General features: G+C 40.2%; 1 protein-coding gene across 1 annotated transcript in view; it reads left to right on the top strand.

Annotated features, from left to right (window-relative positions):
• The window catches only part of dgkh (diacylglycerol kinase, eta), a 166658-nt gene that overhangs the window by 117553 nt on the left and 26461 nt on the right, over nt 1-22644 (top strand). The window contains exons 12-21 of the mRNA XM_037687075.1: nt 1037-1258; nt 1401-1492; nt 7217-7316; nt 7412-7724; nt 9425-9556; nt 14489-14623; nt 14731-14848; nt 14952-15062; nt 15157-15253; nt 21404-21511. Coding sequence (XP_037543003.1) covers nt 1037-1258; nt 1401-1492; nt 7217-7316; nt 7412-7724; nt 9425-9556; nt 14489-14623; nt 14731-14848; nt 14952-15062; nt 15157-15253; nt 21404-21511 — 1428 coding nt within the window. The remainder of the gene's footprint in view (nt 1-1036; nt 1259-1400; nt 1493-7216; nt 7317-7411; nt 7725-9424; nt 9557-14488; nt 14624-14730; nt 14849-14951; nt 15063-15156; nt 15254-21403; nt 21512-22644) is intronic.

Below are 22644 nucleotides of genomic sequence, written 5' to 3'. Positions count from 1 at the left end.
GTTATAATAAATAACAAGTTATAATAAATAACAACAGTTATAATAAATAACAAGTTATAATCAATAACAACAGTTATAATCAATAACAACAGTTATAATAAATAACAACAGTTATATAAATAAATAACAACAGTTATAATAGATGGCAGAGAGCAGAGTGTTGTTGTGCTACTCACCCTTTTTCAGCATGTAGGAGCAAAACTACGTTCATAAAATCCAGGCTCCAAAGAGACGTAACTCATGCAAACGCTGCACAATGAATGTAGCTGAGCCCTGTATCAGGGTTGCCAGATATTTTTTAAAATGTCTTATTAAACCCCTCCTTTTCTGTGCACATGCTCAACAAACACAACACACACCTCATCTTAGAATATCTTTACTCAGCACTTATGACAGTTTAGCTCAAAATACTATAATTTTAAAGCCACAGAACTATAGTTCATCATTTCTTATCTGGCAACCTGACTGAAATGGAAACTACAGCGTTTTTGTGTAAACCCACTATTTTTGTTTTGTTTTGTTTATTACCCTCAATAATAATAATAATAATAATAATGGGGGAGTGGTGGCACAGAGAGGGTGGATTTACGATCCGAGGGTCGCCGGTCAACTCCCTGGTTCAACTCCCTGCACGGACAACATCAAAATGTGGGTGGAAAAGGTGAATCATCCACACCTGCCTCCATCCTCATTTGCCCCACTCTGGGCCCATGAGCAAGGTGCTTACTTTTTTGCTACAAGACAGACAGATAAACTCTAAATAGAAACTGGTGAAGTTTTCATCAAAGATTTTGCTCTATCTGAAGAGTGCAAGTTGTGAATCAATCTCAGCTACTACCAAACCAAAATAAACATCATCATCTAAAAAACTTAGTTGTAATCATTTGATTTGATAAAAAGTTGGGAAGTAGAATCTGCTGAAACTGTTAGAATATATAAAATAAAACACTACTAGAAAAATATTTGTATTTCTAAGCAGTAGAGCACTGATGCAAAAAATAAAATGAAATAAAAAAAACTTCTGCCTGTGTTTTAGTGCCAGCTGGGAGTGTTGCCCCTGGGCACAGGTAATGATCTGGCGCGGGTGCTAGGATGGGGTCCATCGTGCGATGATGACACTCAGCTGCCACAGATCCTGGAGAAACTGGAGAGGGCCAGCACCAAGATGTTAGACCGCTGGAGCATCATGACCTACGAGATCAAGATCCCACCCAAACACAGCTGTCCCACCACCCCCGAGGGAGCGGATGACTGCCAGGTACTCGCAGGAGGTGATGGATCTTCACAGCAGAGCCTCCACACAGATGCGTTTCTCCCTTAGCTCAGAATCACAGCTGGACAAAGAAAAGCAAATCTCCTACACAGCAAGTTGAAAATTGTGTTTGTGTTTTTTTTAACAGTTTCACATTTCAGCATATGAAGATTCAGTAGCTGCTCACCTAACAAAGATCCTCAACTCTGATCAGCATTCAGTCGTCATCTCCTCTGCAAAGTAAGTGTTTCTCACGTGCCAGCAGGAACCAGCTGTGACAAACAACTTGCATTTAGAAAAATACTTTTTTTAATTGAATATTTCCACATAAAGTATAATGATGTTGATGTCACATCAGATGTTTGTTGATTTGTGTTTAATATTAGGTGCAGTAGTTGATCATTTACAAAATAGCTGTCATGATAGTCAAGTCAAGTCACATTTATTTATATAGCACATTTAAAACAGTAACTGTTATCAAAGTGCTTACCAAAAAAGATCACAGCATCATATATTAATAACAACATATTACAGCAACATGAATAAAAGCATAAAAACAATGAAATATAATGAGAAACAATGAAATACTAAATCAAATCACCCTGCGTTAACTGTCAGGGAGTAAAAGCAAAATGGATGAACACAATCATCAACAACGAAATACCAAATGAGATCACACTGTGTTAAATGCCAATGAGTACAGATGTGTTTTGAGGAGAGATTTAAAAGTAGAGACTGAAGTGGCCTGTCGAATGTTGATGGGCAGATTATTCCAGAGTTTAGGGCCCATGACTGAAAACGCCTGATCTCCTCTGAGCTTCAGCCTGGTTTTTGGTACGGCCAAAAGCAGCTGGTCTGATGATCTCAAGGCCCGAGAAGGAGTATAAGGATGAAGGAGGTCGGAGAGGTATGAGGGTGCAAGGCCATTAACACACTTAAATGTCAGCAGAAGAATCTTAAAATCAACTCTGACACGCACAGGAAGCCAGTGAAGAGAGGACAGAACTGGAGTAATGTGCTCAAACCTGCGAGTTCCTGTTAGTAGCCGAGCTGCAGCATTTTGGACAAGCTGGAGACGTGAGAGAGAGACCTGACTGACCCCAGCATAAAGCAAGTTACAGTAGTCCAGCCGGGTTGTAATAAATGCATGGACTAATTTTTCAAGGTCGGATCTGGACAGGACGGACTTGAGCTTAGCTATCTGCCTTAGCTGAAAGAAGCTTTTTTGAAGAACAGAATTTATCTGCTTGTTAAACTTAAAGTCCGAGTCTAAAACTATCCCGAGATTGGTAACAGACTGTTTTAGATATGGCTGAAGGGAGTCCAGGTTTGCAGGATCAGTGACAGTGGCAGAGCTAGGGTTAAACACAATTACCTCAGTCTTCTGATCATTAAAACTCAAAAAGTTCGCAGCCATCCAAGTCTTGATGTCATCAAGATATTTTAACATAGGGCAAATGGAGGAGGAACTGTTAGGTGTTAACGGTAGATAACTCTGAGAGTCATCAGCATAACAATGAAAGGAAAGAACATGTTTCCTCAGGATAGACCCTAAGGGGAGGAGATACAAAGAAAACAGAAGGGGTCCAAGAATGGAGCCTTGCGGGACCCCGCAGGAAAGAGGCACTGAAGTAGATAGAGTGTTAGCAAAATTAACACAGAAACTCCTGTCGCTCTGGTATGAATGGAACCATTCTAAAGTCTCCAGTACACTGCCGCGTACGTCCGTTCACGCATACGTACGCGTGTACTGTACGCAGAGGGTTCAGACTTCATACTCCAGCGTACACCCCGAGCAGCTGCAGAGCAGCTTCACAGACAAGGGGCGTTTACCTTCGGGACAAATTGAGGTCGCTGATTGGTCATTTGCTGACACGCCTACTGGATTGATTGACAGGTCGGAAAAAAGAAAAAAGCGAGTGCTGGCAGCCTCCGCTGCAGCGGTGTTCTGTGTTTATATGTTGCTAATAAAAAGATCTAAAAAATAAAAAAACAGGGAGCGCTGGCTCTACAGCCCACACATCAGACCAGCACACCAGGAAATCTCCAGACCCTCCCGCAGCCATGCTGGATCTGAGTTTAATTCGCTTGTGACAAATTCCTCCATTTCTCACCATTTCAGTCATGACATCAACGGAGGAGGAAGAGATCACTGCCTCTTGGCAAAAAATCAAAAGAAAAGGCCAGATCAGGGATGAAGAAGGGGAATTTAATACATTGGTGTCGCATACAAAACAGTCCGTCGCTGGGCAGTTTATTGTGCAACACCGCGTATGTGGTAGTAAAAATTTGAGCTTTGCACGGAGGGTACACTGGGGGTACGCACGTACCTCTGTGTACGTACATGCGTACCTATGCGTATGGATGTACGCGGCAGTATACTGGGGGCTTAACGCTGCACCAGTAATCCCAACACAGTGTTCTAGCCAGGATAAAAGGATACTGTGGTCCACAGTATCAAATGCAGCGGTAAGGTCAAGGAGTACCAGGACTACAGACTGACCAGAGTCATTTGCCAGAAGAATGTCGTTGCAGACCCTAAATAAGGCTGTTTTGGTGCTGTGTAGTTTCTTAAAGCCAGACTGAAAGATCTCAAGAATAGAATTTCCACTCAAGAACTCATTTAATTGAGTGAAAACTATTTTCTCCAGGATCTTAGAAAGAAAGTGAAGTTTGGAGATGGGTCTGAAGTTTGAGCAGACTGAAGGGACAAGTCCGGGGTTTTTATTAAAGAAGTTACCACTGCAGGTTTTAAAGCACCAGGAACTGCACCTGTAGCCATACTGCTGTTTATAATTTCAAGAACAGAGTTTCCAATGGAGGGTAGGACTTGTTTAAAAAACGATGGCAGTAATCCCAACACAGTGTTCTAGCCAGGATAAAAGGATACTGTGGTCCACAGTATCAAATGCAGCGGTAAGGTCAAGGAGTACCAGGACTACAGACTGACCAGAGTCAGGGGTCAGGATGGGGTCAGCAGGGAAACCTGAGGGTTTCATATGACCAATGACATCATTTAGAAATGAGAGGGAAATGGGTTCAAACTGGTTAAAGGCTGATGTGGAGGGGACAAAGACAGAGGGGTCAGCTGTGGTGTGAGGAATCGGTGACCTGATCGACTCAACCTTTTTAACAAAGAAACTGGCAAAGTCGTCACACATAACTGCAGAGACCTCCCTGTTGGCAGAATGAGGCACGGTTAAAATGTTGTTAATGGTATTGAAAAGAATGCGGGGATTGTAGCTGTTTGAGGCAATGATTTGTGAGAAATATTTGTGTTTTTCTGATTTAACAGTGGCCTGGTACTCTTTGTAACATGATTTTAGCATGATAAAAGAAACATGAAGTTTGTCCTTCTTCCATTTACGTTCGGCTTTCCTGCACTGATGTTTGGCTGCGCGAGTGATCTCATTCATCCAAGGGTGTGGAGTGCGCTTTGGATGCCTAATTTTTAATAGTGCAACTAGGTCAAGCACCTTAGCACAGGACTCTTGATGTACAGTGACTAGCTCATGGGTGTTCATGGAAGAGGATTCACAGACTGAGAGAGAGTTTTAAGCAAAAGCACATGAAAAGAGCGCAACAGTGGAAGGGTTAAATATTCGACAAGGCCTGGCTGGAGGGGGAGGGGGTTTGGACTCGTTGACAAAAGAAGTGTTGAAAGAAATGAGTTTGTGGTCAGAGAAAACTGCATCCCCAATTTCTAACTCAGAAACAGATAAACCAAAGGTTAATACTAAATCCAGTGTGTGGCCATGCTGGTGAGTTGCTGCAACATTCTGTACAAAGTTCAGAGACTGGATCAGATCAAGAAAGTCCTGAGTCAGCGGCTTTTTAGGGCAACAGACATGTATATTGAAATCTCCCAGAATCAAAACCCGATCATATCTGAGCAGAATCCAAATTAAAACGTCAGAGAGTTCAGCCATGAAGTCCTTATTATATTTGGGTGGCCTGGATAACACAGCAGAAAAAACAGGATTTGAACGGCCCACCTCAAAACACAGCACTTTGAAGCTCAAAAAATTAGCTGGTATCTGTACCAGTTTGCAGTTCCATCGTTTTTTGAAAATAGTTAATAATCCACCACCTTTGCCTGATGTTCTCGGAGCATTAAAATAAGAACAGTCCAGTGGTAAAATTTCCAACAGGGCCATGAACTCACCACAGGAGAGCCATGTCTCAGTCACACAGAAGAAGTCCAGACCGGTGGAGGAGAAAAAGTCCTTCAAGATGAACGTTTTATTAGCCAGAGATCTGGCGTTTATCAGGGCAATCCTTGTAGGAATCACAGCAGGAGAAGTTGTCCATGAAGTTAAGACCAGCAGTCTCAGATTTGTGGAGTTCGACCCACGACTCCAATGACCGGAAGCTCAGCCGCAGCGAACAGGTCTGCTGTGGAAGCGCGACCCGACCCGTGGGACCGGGAAGGACTCAGGTGGATCGGCGCAGCACCAGGACAGGTGATTTAAGATGTGGTCCTCGGTTGAAGAGGAAGCCGCAGCAGCAGCTCGGCAGGCTTTGATCCTCACAAGACGGCCGGCCCGTTTTCCACGGCGCCTGGAGCGATGTCTTCAAGCAAGCAGGATACCATGTCGGAGGTAAACAGGAACGTCTTCAAGCAGAGGTTGGGGTCCAAGAGGGGGTCCAGAGTTACGATCATTATGATCAAACAAAGCAAGACTGGTGGCAGCTAGTCGGAGATTTAGGAGTTGATGACGTTCATAAACCAGCAGTGAGTCGATGTTGTAGGTGAAAAATGACAAAAAACAGAAAAAACACAATCACTGCAGACAGAGGTGGAGGGCAGGCCATGCACAGCAGCGCCATCTTCCCGGAAGTTGAACATAATGAACATGAACTATACCATCACTTAAATCATTTTCTTTACCCATTTTGCTCTCTGTTGGTGTCGGTCTGGACACAATCTTAACATCTTTGGAACTCTAATAATACATGCAACTGACCCACTTTATACTTTCCTTCTCATCTTTCCATGAAAGTTTGTTTAAGAACACCAAGTTTTTCTTCAGACTCTGGCTTCTGAAAAGGTGCATTTGACCAACAATGGCAGCTAGATGTGAAATGAATGGCCGAGTGGTTTGATGCAAAACAAGATGCCAAATGTTGTAAGCTCAAGTGGAAGGAGGAAAAACGTAAAGAGAAGAAGGCCCAAAACTGAGCCTTGTGGTACACCACAAAATAGAGGAGCTGACAAGAATACTAAACAACGAGGACTAACACACAATGTTTGTTTGGATAAATAGGACCTAAACCATTTCAGAGCAGTGACTCTGATTCCACCCACTTCAGTTACCCCAGCAGCAGCACTTGTTTTGCAGAGGTGAACACTTCCAGTGCAGCTTTGGGTCTATTCCAGCATGAATTATAAAACAAATGTGTGTAATGTGAAATTGGTGACAGTGTAAAAGTTTTAATGACAATAGTTGCATGAAGTACTGTGAAACTTTGAAGACTGGAATTATTTTAATACGGCAGAAGATTTATCTCAGGAGAACTACAGTATCATGAAATCTGCTAAAATACACTCTGGGCTGTACTGGAAGTGCTTCAGCTATCTGCTGCTGTTACTATTTGTGCTTGCAAAAACCATTATCCATGTAATGTGAAGAGTGATATACTGTAAAGATATAAGAAATAGTGTTGAAGGAGCCTTTATGAAATCTTGGAAATCAAAGCAGTTTCTCTTTGTCTTTTACTGTGCTCAGAGTAGCTGTTAGCTCATCAGTGCTGTCAGATGTAAAGTCTATTTCACTAAACTAGGACTGTTCATTGAGCAATCTACAATGGGCAATAAAGTATTTATTGACAATTCACTGACAAATTGATCATAACATATCTTTATCTGTTGGTGCAGTGGAATTAGATGTGCTTATCTTTTTGAACTACAGAAATAGCAGTGAAGGCTTTGTCTGGATTATAAAAAGTTTCTTGTTTTTTTAGGATCCTGTGTGAAACTGTGAAAGATTTTGTTGCTAAAGTGGGCAAAGCATATGATAAAAGCACAGAGAACACTGATGAGTGTGACACAATGACTCTTAAAGTAAGTAACAAAAACGATGCAAAGCATTCATCATATGCTTGTGCTGAGAAGCAGCTTCATTTAACTCTGACTGTGTCCCCCTCTGTGTCCTCCAGTGTGCCACCCTGAATGAGAAACTGGACTCCCTCCTCCAGACCCTCAATGCAGAGTGCCAGCCTCTGCCTCCACTTCCCCACTGCACTCCCCCAATTGTAGAGGAGGAGCAGGAGGAAGAAGATGAGGAGGAGGAGGAAGAGGAGGTCAGTGAGGAGAGCCTAATGCAGCTGAAGGAGAAACTGGAGGTGGATTTGACAGAGAAGGGTGAGGGAGGTGAAGAACCCCCACTGTTCAAAAGCAGGGAGCAGCTGATGCTCAGAGCCAACAGTCTGAAGAAAGCTGTACGTCAGATCATCGAGCAGGCTGTGAGAGGTATGTTGTATGGTATTTATGAAGTTGTTTTTTTAAAGGAATAACTAAAGGTAAATTCTGGCCATTTTAAAGTATGGTTCCATGCAAAATTTATAACCTATTTAATATTTTACTCCTTCTAGATTAGTTCTTTTTTTTAACTGGCTCTATTTGGAAAAATTGACTTTAAGTTTTATACTTTATAAGTATAAGTATAAAAAAATTATCCTAAAATGTATCAAATGGTGCAGTTTGAAGGAGTTTACTCTTGTAGACATTTTTAAATTATTGATATGCAGTTGTCAAATTTGGGTATGCGCTCAGTGTAAACAAGGCTCCAGCTGAACTGGCGCTTGAGTCATGTGACTGACCTACATTATGCTGGTCATAGTCCATGTAAGTAAACAAATATGGCAGAATCACACAAGTGTAGAATTTCTGTGAAGATGTTCAGGTAGAAACATGAGTGAATCTGCTGCTAAACAAGTGAGAAAAATGAAACATCAAGAAGACATCTGTCAAAAGTGCATATTAAGGGTCAAGCAGGGGAATGGAGCACCATGAAGTAGAGCTGTCATTTCTAACCCGAGCCCTAAGCCTGGCCCCACCTGACCCAATTTCGGAGCGGGCCAGGCCAGGCCATGATAATGTGCTGGATGGGTGGGCCACGTCAGTGTTGGGCTTTTAATTGGGTCAGGATCAGCTGCAATCCAATTTTATAACATGGCCTGCCATACCTTCACCAGCCGCATACGGGCATTTCACCACGAGCTGACCGGCCCTGAAAGAGGTAAAAGGTTCAGTTAAGCTTCAGATGGACTACTGCCAGCGATCCATCGCCCAAATGGACATTCATTCAGCTGCTGCACTCAGCGGACATGCACGGCCAATGACCCAAACATGTGAGATGCCAAAGCAGACGTGTCAGAGTAGGGTCTGTGTTTGAATAATGCAGAATGCAGGCAGAAGCAGGGATTCAATGTGCTTTGACAACCATGAAAGGACAAACACCCCCTCAGCTCAGAATCTTCTGCATCTTTTATTCAGCCGCCTGTCCCCGACTGTTAATAACTAATTTTAAATGTCAGGTTTTTTAACGGGTTCGGACCTGTAATTACTGTTAATTTCTCGGGTCGGGTTCGTAAATGATGGCTGCGGGCTGGGGCCAGATCGGATCTGATTTTTTGGGCCCGAACACAAGTCTACCATGAAGACAGAGTGTGGATTGTAAACAGACACTCCTGGCAAAGTGCTGCTAGACCAGTAAGTTTACCGTTTCAGTGTTTTTCGACTGGACCGTACAGTGGCTCAGTTGGTAGAGCTGTTAACCCTCACCAAGAAGATCGCTGTATCGAATGCTGGCCGAGGACCTTTCGGGGTGGAGTTTGCATCTTCTCTTCGTGCATATGTGGGTTTCCTCCAGGTACTCCAGTTTCCTCCCACAGACCAGAAACATGCATGTTAGGCTGATTGGTAACTCTATAAATTGTCTCTAGGTGAGAGTGAGAGAGTGAATGGCTGAATATAAGCAGCTTATTCAAATACTCCCCTCCCAAACACACACACACCTCGTTCAGAATGGCTGTGATATCAACTGTATCTTTAGGCCTTCACATTTTATTTTTTATTCTTGAGGAGCAGTTGTTCATGAGACGGTGAGTTCAGATATTACGTGTTAAAGCTAAACCTGTGGTGCTTCCTTCCTGTTTTGTTGTGCTCAGTGGTTGATGAGCAGAACGCCCACACAGAGGACACAGAGCTTCCATCATCCCTGGAGTTCAGGAAGGACAGCGAGGACGAGAACAGAGACAGCGAGAAGGACGAAGACACCAAAGAATTGGAATCTGTGTCATGTGAGTGTTTTTAACTCTCTGACTCTGATCTTCAATCTAGAGGGACAGGGTTTTTTTTGCATTTTTGAAACGTGTTCAGTACTTTACCCAGTTTTTTCTGTTTTTCCAGCAGTGTTCAGTGACAACTCTTAAAATATATTTTGTTCAGATATGGGTGTTTTGAGTGAATAATTTATTGTACAAACCAAAAAACCCCTCTGCTGTTCCTGTCCTTAGGACCACACTCAGACACTGCAAACCAGAGGAGATATAACTGTTGTCACCTTGTGGATGTTTCACTCTGTACCACAGAGTGGACACATAGCTCATGGAAAAAAGGGGTCTGCTGACGCAAATCATGTTTCCTGTCATAAATAAACTCCAGAGTTAGAGCTAAAAGTCAGTAGAGACTGATGTTCCACCTCCTGCCTCTAGCTAAGCTGTTTATCTCCTGATCTTCAGCCTCCAAACAGTCCGTTGTAGCAGAGAACTTCTTTCATAATAAATGCACCAGCCTGAAAATGTAGTGGCAAGTCGAGCTGTGTGAGCTCAGTCAACTTACTCCAACGAATCAGTCACTGATGGATTCTTTTCTCTGGGGCGAATGTTCTTCCTGTTTATTGGAGACCTGCTTCTTCCTTTCACACATTTTCCAGTCGTTCCAACACAAGGTGGTATCAGTCAAACGTTCTGCTTCATGTCATCCCCTCTTCTTGTTTTACATCTGTAAACCTCGCTGACCTGGAAGCACATGGGTGTGAGGAAGAAAAGGGTCTGGTTCAGAACATTTACTGGTCTTGCTCGTATTTGTACTCACGGAGGACATATGAGATGTTAATGGGAGTTGAGAACAAATCTAGTCTGGAATTAGATTAAAATTTTTTTTTTTTTTTTTTTTTTAATTCATTTTATAATAACAAAAAACCACAAAACAATTAACATACAGACAACAAAAGAAATAAAATTATAAAATGAAAGGTGGCAGATGAAGAAAAAAATCTTATCATATCTGCCCCTTATTTTATGATAAACAATTTAAACAAACAACTTCCTTTGAATACAAAAAAGAGATAAACAACACATTAACTTCCTTAATCGCAATGAATTACTGTTTGAACTCATTTCAAATATATTGTTTCAACAATTTATCCTTGACCATTCTTTTGAATATAGGCATTGATTTAGCTTCTTTAACATCAGTTCGTAATTCATTCCATAACCCAACTCCTTGAATTATGGTAGACCTTCCTTTTAAAGTAGTTCTATACTTGGGCTTCACAAACATGTCTGTTCCCTTAAGATTATAACAACTCAATCGTTTAACAATATACACCTGGATATTCGAAGGCAAAACATTATTGTGCGCTCTATACATCACTGACAATATATTATAATCCACCAAATCATAGAACTTCAGCAATTTGGTATTATAAAATAATATACTTGATGGATGCCGATAATGTTTTCTAGTAATAATTCTTAAAACTCTTTTCTGCAAAACAAAAATAGGCTTTGTAATTGATTTACATGCCTTTCCCCAAATACTAATACAATAAATCAAATGTGGAACAATAATTGTATTATATAACAAATAAAGTGCCTTTTCATTCAATAGATCCCTAACTCTATAAAATATTGCAATAGATTTAGATAATTTCATTTTAACAGAACTTATATGTCGTTTCCAGGACAGTTTGTCATCAATTATGACACCCAAGAATTTCGCCTCATGGACTCTATGAATTTCGGAGCCATCAATTTTATATGAGACATCAATAGATTTATTTTTATTACTAAAAATCATATAATTGGTTTTATCTAAATTTAATGTTAATTTATTAAGTTTAAACCAAAACTGAACTTTATCAAGTTCAGTCATCATTAATTCCACTGTTTGTTCAATACTCTTACCAAAACTAAAAAATGTGGTATCATCAGCAAATAAAATACATTTAAGGAGACCAGACACCTTAACCAAATCATTAACATACAAAATAAACAATTTTGGTCCCAACACCGATCCCTGAGGAACTCCGCATGTTATAGTGCTGTGATCAGATTTCACATCATCCATCTGAACAAACTGTGTCCTTTCCCTCAAATAACTAGATACCCACTGCAGCGCTACTCCTCTAATACCATACCTATGTAACTTGTCAAGGAGTATAGAGTGGTCAACAGTATCAAATGCTTTCTTTAAATCCACAAAAACATTAACACAGTATTGTTTTTGATCAACAGCTGTTGATACTTTTTCAATTAATTCCATAAGAGCCATAGATGTTGAATTATTTGCTCTGAACCCATATTGACTGTCAGTTAGAATATTATGTTTTTCAACAAATTTGTCCAATCTACTAACAAATAGTTTTTCCAATATTTTTGAAAACTGTGGTAACAAGGATATCGGTCTGTAATTATTGAATAAACATTTATCACCACTTTTGAAAAGAGGAACCACCTTCGCCACTTTCATTTGATCTGGAAATACTCCTGTTGTAAAGGACAAATTACATATGTATGTAAATGGCTCAATTACATGACCTATTATGTCCTTTACAAATGTCATATCCATATCCATATAATCTTTGGATTTTTTATCTGCAAATTTATTAACTATGTTTATTATTTCTTCATTATTTGTCCCATTAAGGAACATACTGTTTAAACAATCCTCAATTAAATAGTTAACATTTTTGTCAACTTTAGGTATTTCAGCTGCAAGGTTTGTTCCAATCTTCACAAAATACTGATTAAATTTATTAACAATTTCATTTTTATCATTGATTTCATCATTGTTTATTACAAAATTCTGTGAGGTACCAGTTTTTACTACATGTTTTTTTAAAACACTATTCACTACTCTCCATGTGGCCCTCATATTTCCACCACTTTTATTCAATAAATCACTATAATATTCTTTCTTATGTTTTCTTATAATCCCTACTAATTTATTTTTGTACCTCTTGTATCTATCTTCTGCCTCTTGTGTTTTACATTTCAAAAAACATGAGTACAAATAATTCTTCTTTTTACATGCGTTTCTCAATCCTTTAGTCATCCATTGTTGGTCTACAATATTCTTTTTGGTATAGTTTTTTTGTACACAATTCTTTTCATATAAAGTTTCCAAAATATCCAAACATATCGTATGATTTGTTTACATCTTTAACATACACACTTTCCCAATTTTGTTTAACAAGATCATCTTTTAATTTGTCTAAAGCTTTTTTTGATGTATTTATTTTTCTTTTCATACTAGCAGTTATTTTCATAATATTATGATACTTATTATATATTGTAAAAACCGGTAAGTGATCACTGAGATCAGTCGTCAAAATACCACTAGTCACATCCCCATTTATTGTATTTGTAAATATATTATCAATTATTGTTGCACTGTGAGTTGTGATTCTTGTTGGTCTTGATATCAATGGGTAAAGATTTAAAGTATGCATGGAGTCTATAAATGTACTGATATTATTAGAATCTCTATTATTCCCCAAATCGATATTAAAATCACCACATAAAAATATTGTTTTATTGCAATTCTTTTCTAGTAGTTCTATGATTCTATCTGTAAACAATTCTATATTTGAATCAGGTGGTCGATATACACAACTAATTATAATGTTTTTATCATTTTTATTATTTATTTCTATTGTTACCATTTCAATTATGTTATCATCAATAATTGACATTTCATCAATTAATTTACATTTTACCGAATTATTTACAAATAGAGCCACACCACCACCTTTCCTGTTAATTCTATTCATATTAAATAATTCATACCCATCAATATGGGCATTATTTATATTTTCATCATTTAACCATGTTTCTGAAAATGCTAATATTGTAAAAGTCCTATTTAATTGTCTTAAGTAGTCAGTTATCATAGAAATATTTGCATTCAAACTCCTACTATTGAAATGGATTATTGATAGACCAGACTTTGTTAAACTTAAATCATTAAACTGTTTTTCATTGTAGTATTCACAATCCTTGGTAATTGGAAAAAAACCTGCATCAATCTCATCATCAACACTGTATATTTTCGGTTCTGAATCTTCATTCTCTATCATTGATAGAGATATTCTTTCACTAGACTAATATTTATTACCATCTCATCTCTAGTTTATCCATATTTTTCCAATTCCTTCAGTTCTTTGATTATTTTAGCCTGTTGTCCTTCTTTTACTTTTATCCAAACATTTCCATTCCGTGTCCATGTTGCTGTAATTTTTTTGTTTTTTTTTAACAACCTTGCTTTCTTAAAATTTTAAAAATTAAAAGCCAAGATTTCCTTTAAGGAAAGCATGCCACTTTTATGCCAGAACAAATATAATCTTTTGTTACGAAATTACAAAATTGAAGTGGTTTTGGTCAAACCTTGAAAATGATCTTACGCTCAGAGTATTCCATGAAATGATTCTTAGTTAGTAGCACACAGGTCTATAAAATGGAGTCATAGCCAGTTCTGTGTTTTTGTGCTCAGTTTTGACAACCAACTTGAATTGAGGTGACTCCAAAAAGTTATATGTTGTTGATGTTCTTCCCATGATTTGATATTATTTTTATTGTTTTTTAAATTTCATTCAAATCTGTTGACCGGTTCATGAGATATTTTGCTAACAGACAGACAGAGTTTTCCCCAAGTACAAAGTAGAGGAACAATGGAACCATGATTGCATGGCTTGTTAGCACACTTTCTTTGCATCAATAAGGTTGTAGGTTCGTGTTGGGACCTTTCTGTGTAGTTTGTATCATCTCTTCATGTATGTGGGGGTTATCTCTAGGTACTCATGGTTTCCTACACTCTAAAAACATGTATGTTAGATTAACTGGTTACTCAAAGGCTAAAACCTTCCTTTTGCTTAATGACGGCTGCACCTTGGAGTTCTTTCGATTAAAACAAAAAAGATTGAAGAGTGGTTTTATTTCTGTGACCAGCTGCTAAAAGCCCCTGTTCTCCAACCGAGAGGAGAATTAGTCGCAGCACCCAATCCTACGGCCCCTTCACCATCACCCCCTTCACCACCAGCAAGGAGAACCTCCCTGTGCTCAACACACGCATCATCTGCCCTGGTAAACACACGCACATACAACCTTTTCACAGTTCATCAACAAGGACAATCACTCATGCTTGTTTTGTGTTTGTGTGTATGTGTGTGTGTGTGTGTGTGTGTTTGTAGGTTTGCGGGCAGGGCTGGCTGCCTCCATTGCTGGCAGTTCCATTATTAGCAAGATGCTGCTAGCTAACATTGACCCCTTCGGTGCGACACCCTTCATCGACCCCGATCTGGACTCTCTGTGAGAGTTTTTTCTTTTCTTGCCTTTTTTTGTTTTTGTCTCCCTCTGTCTGACCCTTCTTGACATGTGGGTAAATTTATAGGCATTTTGTTTCTCTGCACAGTGACGGCTACATGGAGAAGTGTGTCATGAACAACTACTTCGGCATTGGCCTTGATGCTAAGATTTCGCTGGAGTTCAACAATAAGCGAGAGGAGCATCCAGAAAAATGCAGGTGAGAAATGGTTCTGTTTTTACCAACAAGCATAGTCAATCTGCATGACCAGCAAATGCACACTACTCTCCCTGTCTGTATCTTTTTAACACAGGAGCCGTACCAAGAACATGATGTGGTACGGCGTTTTGGGCACTAAAGAGCTTTTGCAAAGAACGTACAAGAACCTGGAGCAGAAAGTCCAGCTGGAGGTGAAAAAATATTACCTGGCACTCAGAGTTTCCCAAACTGAAAATACTTTTTTAGAAGCTTTGAGTTTTTGAATTAGACACTGAGCAGGAGTGTTGCTGAACTTCTTTAAACATTATCAAGTATGAGTAGATGTAAGGTATTGCATGATTCTGAACATTTTATATCCTTAGAATAAATTAGAAATAAATAAAACAGAATTATTTTAAAGCAACTGTTACACATCACTTGCATTTTGATCACAGGAGTCTCCTAAAATGACAAAGGACTGATCTACTTTTTCACAACAAGAGCAGTCGTGGTCACATTTTTTAATTTCACGCAGCTTCTAAAATAAAGTTGTTCAACATAAATAGTTTTGGTCTGTTGAACAAAAGTCAAGTAAATAAATTTAACTCATGTTTGTTTAGTCAAAATTATGTCAAGTCATAAGGTGTTGCATTACCAAACTCTGAGTGAAAGTGTCTGAAACATATTTTCAACAATTCAGTATAAACCAACCTCTTTATCACTTTCTGCTCCAAGCAGGATTGATGTGAAACAAATATGCACGCAGTTCCTATAAAAATATATATTAACCCCTTGTTGAATGTGTAATTTGCTACTACAAATTAATAATGCTCAATAAAAAAATAATTAAATGTCGAAGAGCCCAATAAATTGGACTTCTGGGCAAAGAAAACTTATTTAAAGTCAAAGTGAAATCAAATTTCTTCTTCTACTTCTTCTTCTTTGTGCTTTTCCCTCTTCAGGGGTCGCTACAGTGAATCTTCCTCCATCTCACTCTGTCCTCTGCATCCTTTGTTCTCACTCCAACTACCTCCATGTCCTCTCTAATTGTATCCATATATCTCCTCTTTTTTCATTTTCCTGGCAGCTGCGTTTCTAACATCCTTCTACCAATATACCCACTGTCCCTCATCTGGACATGTCCAAACCATCTCAGTCTGGCCTCTATAACTTTATCTCCCACTTGTTCAGCCTGTGCTGTACCTCTGATGACCTCATTCCTAATTGTATCCATTTTCACTCCTAAGGAGAACCTCAACATCTTAATTTCTGAAACTTCCAGTTCCTTCTCCTGGCTTTTTGTCAATGCCACTGTCTTCAGACCACATAATATAGCTTGTCTCACCACTTTCTTGTAAACTTTTCCTTTGACCTTTGCTGACACCCTTTTGATGCAAATCACTCCTAAAACTTTTCTCCATCCACTCCATCCTGCCTGGACTCTTTTTTCATCTTTTACCAGATTCCCCAACAGTGGACCCCAAATACTTGAAGTCGTGCACCTTTGTGACCTCTGCTCCTTGTGGCCTCACTGTTCCACTGGCCTCCCTCTCATTCACACACATGTACTCTGTCTTACTACGGCTGATTTTCATTCCTCTTCTTTCAAGTGCATACCTCCACCTCTCTAAGTTCTCCTCCACTTGTTACCTGGGGGCAGCTGTGGCTGAGTGGTTAGAGCAGTCATCCTCCAATGCGAGAGTTGGGGGTTCGAATCCACCAGCAGTCACATGCTGAAGTGTCCCTGGGCAAGACACTGAACCCCTCATAGCCTCTGATGTGTGTCCCATCGGTGTATGAATGTGATCTAAAAAAGCACTGATTAGTCTCCTTAGAATGATTTGTTCAATTAGCTTTGTAGCGATATAGAGTGCTGTATGAATGGGTAAATGAGGACACAGATTGTATTGTAAAGCGCTTTGAGTATCTTGAAATAAGATAGAAAGGCGCTATATAAGTACAGTACATTTACCATTTACCATCTACCTGTTCTCACCACAGATCATAATGTCATCTGCAAATATCATAGTCCACGGGGATTCCTGCCTGACCTCATCTGTTAGTCGATCGATCACCAGAGCAAACAAGAAGGGGCTCAGAGCCGATTCTTGATGCAATCCCACCTCCACCTTGAAGCTATCTGTCACTCCTACAGCACATCTCACCACTGTCCTGCTGTCTTCATACATGTCCTGTACCAGTTTAACATACTTATCTGCCACTCCAGATTTCCTCATCCAATACCACACCTCCTCCCTCAGCATTCTGTCATATGCTTTTTCTAAATCCACAAACACAATGGAGTTCTTTCTGACCCTCTCTGTACTTCTCCATCAACATGCTCAAAGCAAAGATGGCATCTGTGGTGCACTTTCTTGGAATGAAACCATAATGCTGCTCATAGATAGTCACCTCTCATCTAAGTCTAACTTCTACAACTCTCTCCCAGATCTTCATTGTGTGACTCATCAACTTAATCCCCCTACTGCCACAACCTTGTACAACATCCTAGTTCTTAAAAATGGGCACCAGCACTATTCTTCTCCATTCCTCAGTCATTTTCTCACCCTCATACATGCCATTGAATATTTGAGACAAAAACCTCACCGCCATCTCTCCAAGACATTTCCAAACCTCCACTGGTATGTCATCAGGTCCTACTGCCTTCCCCTTCTTCATTCTTTTCAGAGCTTTCCGGCTTTCACTCTCACTAATCTTTCCCACTTCCTGGTCCACAGTTTCTATGACCTCTACTCTTCTTTCTCTTTTATTCTCTTCATTCATTAGCTCTTCAAAATACTCCTTCCATCTTCTGGTCTTGCTCGCTTTACTTGTTAGAACATTACCATTCCTATCTTTAACAAGCCTAACCTGCTGCACATCCTTTCTAGCCTGATCCCTCTTTCTTGCCAATTGGTACAAGTTCTTCTCACCCTCTTTAGTATCCAGCCTCCCATATAACTCATACACCTTCTACTTTGCCTTTGCTACCTCCCTCTTTGCTCTACATTGCAGTTCCTTATATTCCTGTCTCCTCAATCCTCTCACTGTCATATTTCTTCTTGGTTAACCTCTTTCTTTGAACAGCTTCTTGCACTTCACTATTCCACCACCATGTTTCTTTATCATCCATTCTCTGTCCAGATGACACACCAAGTACCTTCCTACATGTCTCTATAATTACTGTTTTCGTAGTAGCTCAGTCATTTGGAAGCTCTTTCTTACCACCCAGACCCTTTAACAGCTCCTCTCTGAAATTTTCACAACTTTCTTCCATCGTCAGTTTCCACCATTTGGGCTTCTTCTCTGATTTTACTGCTTTTCTCTTCTTCACAACAAGAGTCATTCTACACACAATCATCCAATGCTGTCTGGTCATGCTCGCCCCTGCCACAACCTTACAGTCCGCAATTTCCGCAGTATTTACAAATTTAGCTTTATATTGTAAATGGAGATACTGTGTCACTTTTTCAATGAGCGCAGTCCAAATCAGCAGTCCTGCACACAGTGTTGCTTGTACATTTTGATTGTTTTGTCCAATAATTAGATTTTTACTTCTGGTTGTATAAGTTGTACAATTTGTACATAGAAAGGAATACTGGAATGACCTGATGCATGCTCATACTGGAATACTGGAATGAGTTCACACAGTTTATGGATAAGTTTATGGACAATATGGTGGCTTATGTACTAAGAGGAATTGTACTCAGCAAGTCTTAGAAGATTCTAAAAAAGTTAAATCTGGTCCTCTGGACATTAAAAAAAACCAAAACAAAATAAATCAACAAAAAAATGTAGAAACGTTTCGTCTCTCATCCAAGAGACTTCCTCAGTCTGAGGAGCTGTATTCAGCTCAGTCTTTTAAATAGCACCGTCTCAGAGTGGATCATCATTCTCCCAGCAGACAAAGGAAGGTGCACAGTGATTTTGAACCAGAAAGACTATCATGAGAAAGTTATGACACTCCTTAGTGACTTAAACACTTATGAACCTCTGAAAAGAGATCCAGGAAGTGGTTACAAGAAAAAGTTAATAGATTGCCTGAAAGTTTTGGAGCAGGACAAGGCTATTGACCGTTTTCTGTACCACAGACTGTACCCAGGGGAGGCCACACCTAGTCTGTATGGTTAACCTAAAATCTACAAACAAGATGTACCTTTAAGACCAATTGTTAGTATGATTAACTCTGTCACTTACAATGTTTCCAAATATCTGGCGTCTGTACTCATCCCTTTAGTTGGCAGCTCAGAACACCACATACAGAACACCATGGACTTTGTGAATAAGGTGAGGGATGTCATCATGGAGACTGATGAAACAATGGTCTCTTTTGATGTCACATCACTCTTTACGTGCATTCCTGTTGATGATGCAGTAGAGGTGGTCAGTTTAAAATTAAAATCAGACACCACTCTGAGCAGCAGGACCACGCTTTCCACAGAACAACTGTGTCAACTCTTGAAACTGTGCCTGCAGTCAACCTACTTCACATATGGGGAGCAATATTATAGGCAGAAACATGGGTGTGCTATGGGGTCTCCAGTTTCTCCTATTGTTGCCAACCTGTACATGGAGGAGGTAGAAAAGAGAGCCTTGACGTCCTTTTCAGGGACACCACCAAGTCATTGGTTCAGGTATGTTGACGACACCTGGGTTAAAATCAAATCTCAGGAAGTCCAACATTTTACTGACCACATCAACTCTGTGGATAAATACATCAAGTTCACACGAGAAGATGTAAAAAATGGCAGGTTGGCTTTCTTAGACTGTGAGGTCTCAGTCTCTGATAGAGGACATTTGCAAACTGAGGTGTACCGCAAACCCACCCACACAGACCAGTATTTGCAGTTTGACTCCCATCACCCTTTGGAGCACAAGTTAGGAGTCATCAGGACTCTGTATCACAGAGCAGACAGCGTCCCCACTAGCTCAGGAGCCAGGCAGAAGGAGAAATCTCACACAAGACAGGCTCTAGAGCAATGTGGATATCCTAACTGGGCCTTCCTGAAAGCAGAGAAGAAACCCAAACAGGACTCCAGTCAGCCAACAGGTGAAAAGGAGGAACCCAGACCCAGACCAGTGGTCATTCCATATGTTGAGGGAGTATCAGAGAAACTGAGACGTTTATTTTCTAAACATAACGTCCCAGTGGCTTTTAAACCCCAAAATACATTACGGCAAAGACTGGTTCATCCCAAAGATCCAGTCCCCCGCACAAACAGAGTAATGTTGTGTATGCTGTTCAGTGTCAGGAGGGCTGTGATCAGTCTTACATAGGGGAAACTAAACAGCCACTGGCCAAAAGGATGGCCCAGCACAGAAGATCAACATCATCAGGCCAGGACTCTGCAGTCTACACTCATCTCCAGGCCAGCGGTCACTCTTTCAGGGATGAAGATGTTCACATCCTGGACAGAGAGGAACGATGGTTTGAGAGAGGACTAAAGGAGGCCATCTTTGTGAAAAGAAACCGTCCATCGTTAAACATGGGTGGAGGCCTCCGGGTTCAACTGTCCCCCTCTTACAATGCTGTGATTGCTGGTATCACTCAACCCCCTTTGAATAGTAAACAGCCATCAGTGTGCTAATGATCCATTGTTAGGCTGATGGTCCTTCTTGAGCATGTGATCAGCTGGTTTTGGTTGTCAGCAGCAAAACTGGTTGATCCACTCTGAGACGGTGCTATTTAAGAGACTGAGCTGAATACAGCTCCTCAGACTGAGGAAGTCTCTTGGATGAGAGACGAAACGTTTCTACATTTTTTTGTTGATTTATTTTGTTTTGTTTTTTTTGAATGTCCAGAGGACCAGATTTAACTTTTTTAGATTTTTTTACCTGGATTATTGAGCATGCATCAGGATGTCTTAGAAGATTGTTATAGTGGAAATATATTCTGTTATGAGAATTTAGCTCAGCATTTCTAATTCCTTTATATATTTTTACACCATATGCAATAATGAAAGCAAGATTTTGTGGGGAGTGGTGGTGCAGAGGTTAAGGAGGTGGGCCTGTGATCGGAAGATCGCTGGCTCACGCCCCGGCCCCAACAACATTAAAAATAAATTGTGGGTGGGGTAGGTGAATCACCCACACTTGCCCCCACCCTCATTCGCCCCACTCTGGGCCCCTGCTCCCTAAACAGGTCTCTCTTGAAAATGAGTTCTCATGGCTCAATGAGACTACCTGTATAAATAAAGGCTAAATGAAAAAAAAAAAAAAAAGAAAAGACTGAAATAAAGTTGTATTCAGGGTAAGAAGTTGAAAATGTTGACAGGTTGAAAAGGAAAGCTGCAAAACAAGTTTAAGTATGCTAGAGTTTAAATTGAATTTGCAGTCACACCGACTCTTTGTGTTGTTTCCAGTGTGATGGGCAGTACATCCCTCTGCCCAGCCTTCAGGGAATCGCAGTGTTGAACATTCCCAGCTACGCAGGCGGAACAAACTTCTGGGGCGGCACTAAAGAAGACGATGTGAGTATGCTGATGGTAATTAGACATGAACAGTAAAGTCCGTCTCATTGCCACGCTCCATTCTGCCTCTTGTTCCCGGCTGGCAACTCCCATCATTTCTGAAGAGACGAAGGGGTGGTTTCCTCTTCAGGCGAGCAACTGTTTGGACTCTGATAGCTATTTTGTTGCATTTATTGTTCATTTATGGCTGACAGTGTGGACATTAGTTTAACATGACCCTGCTGGCCTAGTGGACGGATGGCAGGATGTGTGTGTTGTTATGTAACTTTATGCTGAAGAAGTGGAAACACAAACATGGTGAAGATTTTTAAATAAAGTTACAGCTACTGACGCTGATAAATTTATGTATAGACATATGTTAAAGAAAGACAAGTCTACATAGGTCACTGAAATAAATTGAAATTGACAAACGTAGTAAAGAGAAGGGCTAAAATGCAACTCTTGAAAATCATACATCACTTTTGAAATGCGGTTCAACAAAATAAAATAAAATGAAATGACAGACAAATTAACTGGACCCTTACCGCTGACTAATTAATATGTTGATGCACAACCCTGCATGAGACCTCTGCACCGTTAGAGATTTTGGCCCACTCGTATTGAGCAAACTACTCCAGCTACTGCAGATGCTGCACCAATCCGTCTGTCAGTCTCACACTCCATTCTTCCCTCGCTCGTGGACAAAACCTCGAGATACTTGAACTCCTCCACTCGAGGCAGAACCTCACCCTCAACCTGAAGAGATCAATCCACCCTTTTCTGGTTGAGGACCATGGCCTCAGATTTGGAGGTGCTGATTCTCATCCCAGCCACTTCACACTCGGCTGTGAACTGCTCCAGTGAGAGCTGAAGATCACGGCACAATGATGCCAACAGGACCACATCATCTGCGAATAGAAAATATTTTGTTTAGCAAATTAGTGTTTTCACTAAATTTGGAAATGTTGAGGGAATTAGCTGAGGGCATGTCTCGAGGAGTTTGTTAGGCACTATTTATTGGCTTACTATGTGTACATGTGATAAGATGTGATTGGTCGATGTAGCTTCAACTGGAAGGAGACAAATAGACATGCAGTGCAGACTGAGTGATCTAAGTGTTTAGCCATTTAGTTTGAGCTTCCGCTAAATGTATA

This window comes from Nematolebias whitei, chromosome 13, assembly GCF_014905685.2.
Source record: "Nematolebias whitei isolate Nwh7 chromosome 13, NemWhi1, whole genome shotgun sequence".
Classification (NCBI taxonomy): Eukaryota; Metazoa; Chordata; class Actinopteri; order Cyprinodontiformes; family Rivulidae; genus Nematolebias; species Nematolebias whitei.
Note: the sequence above shows the minus strand (reverse complement) of the source record. Positions and strands in the feature narration are given on the sequence as shown.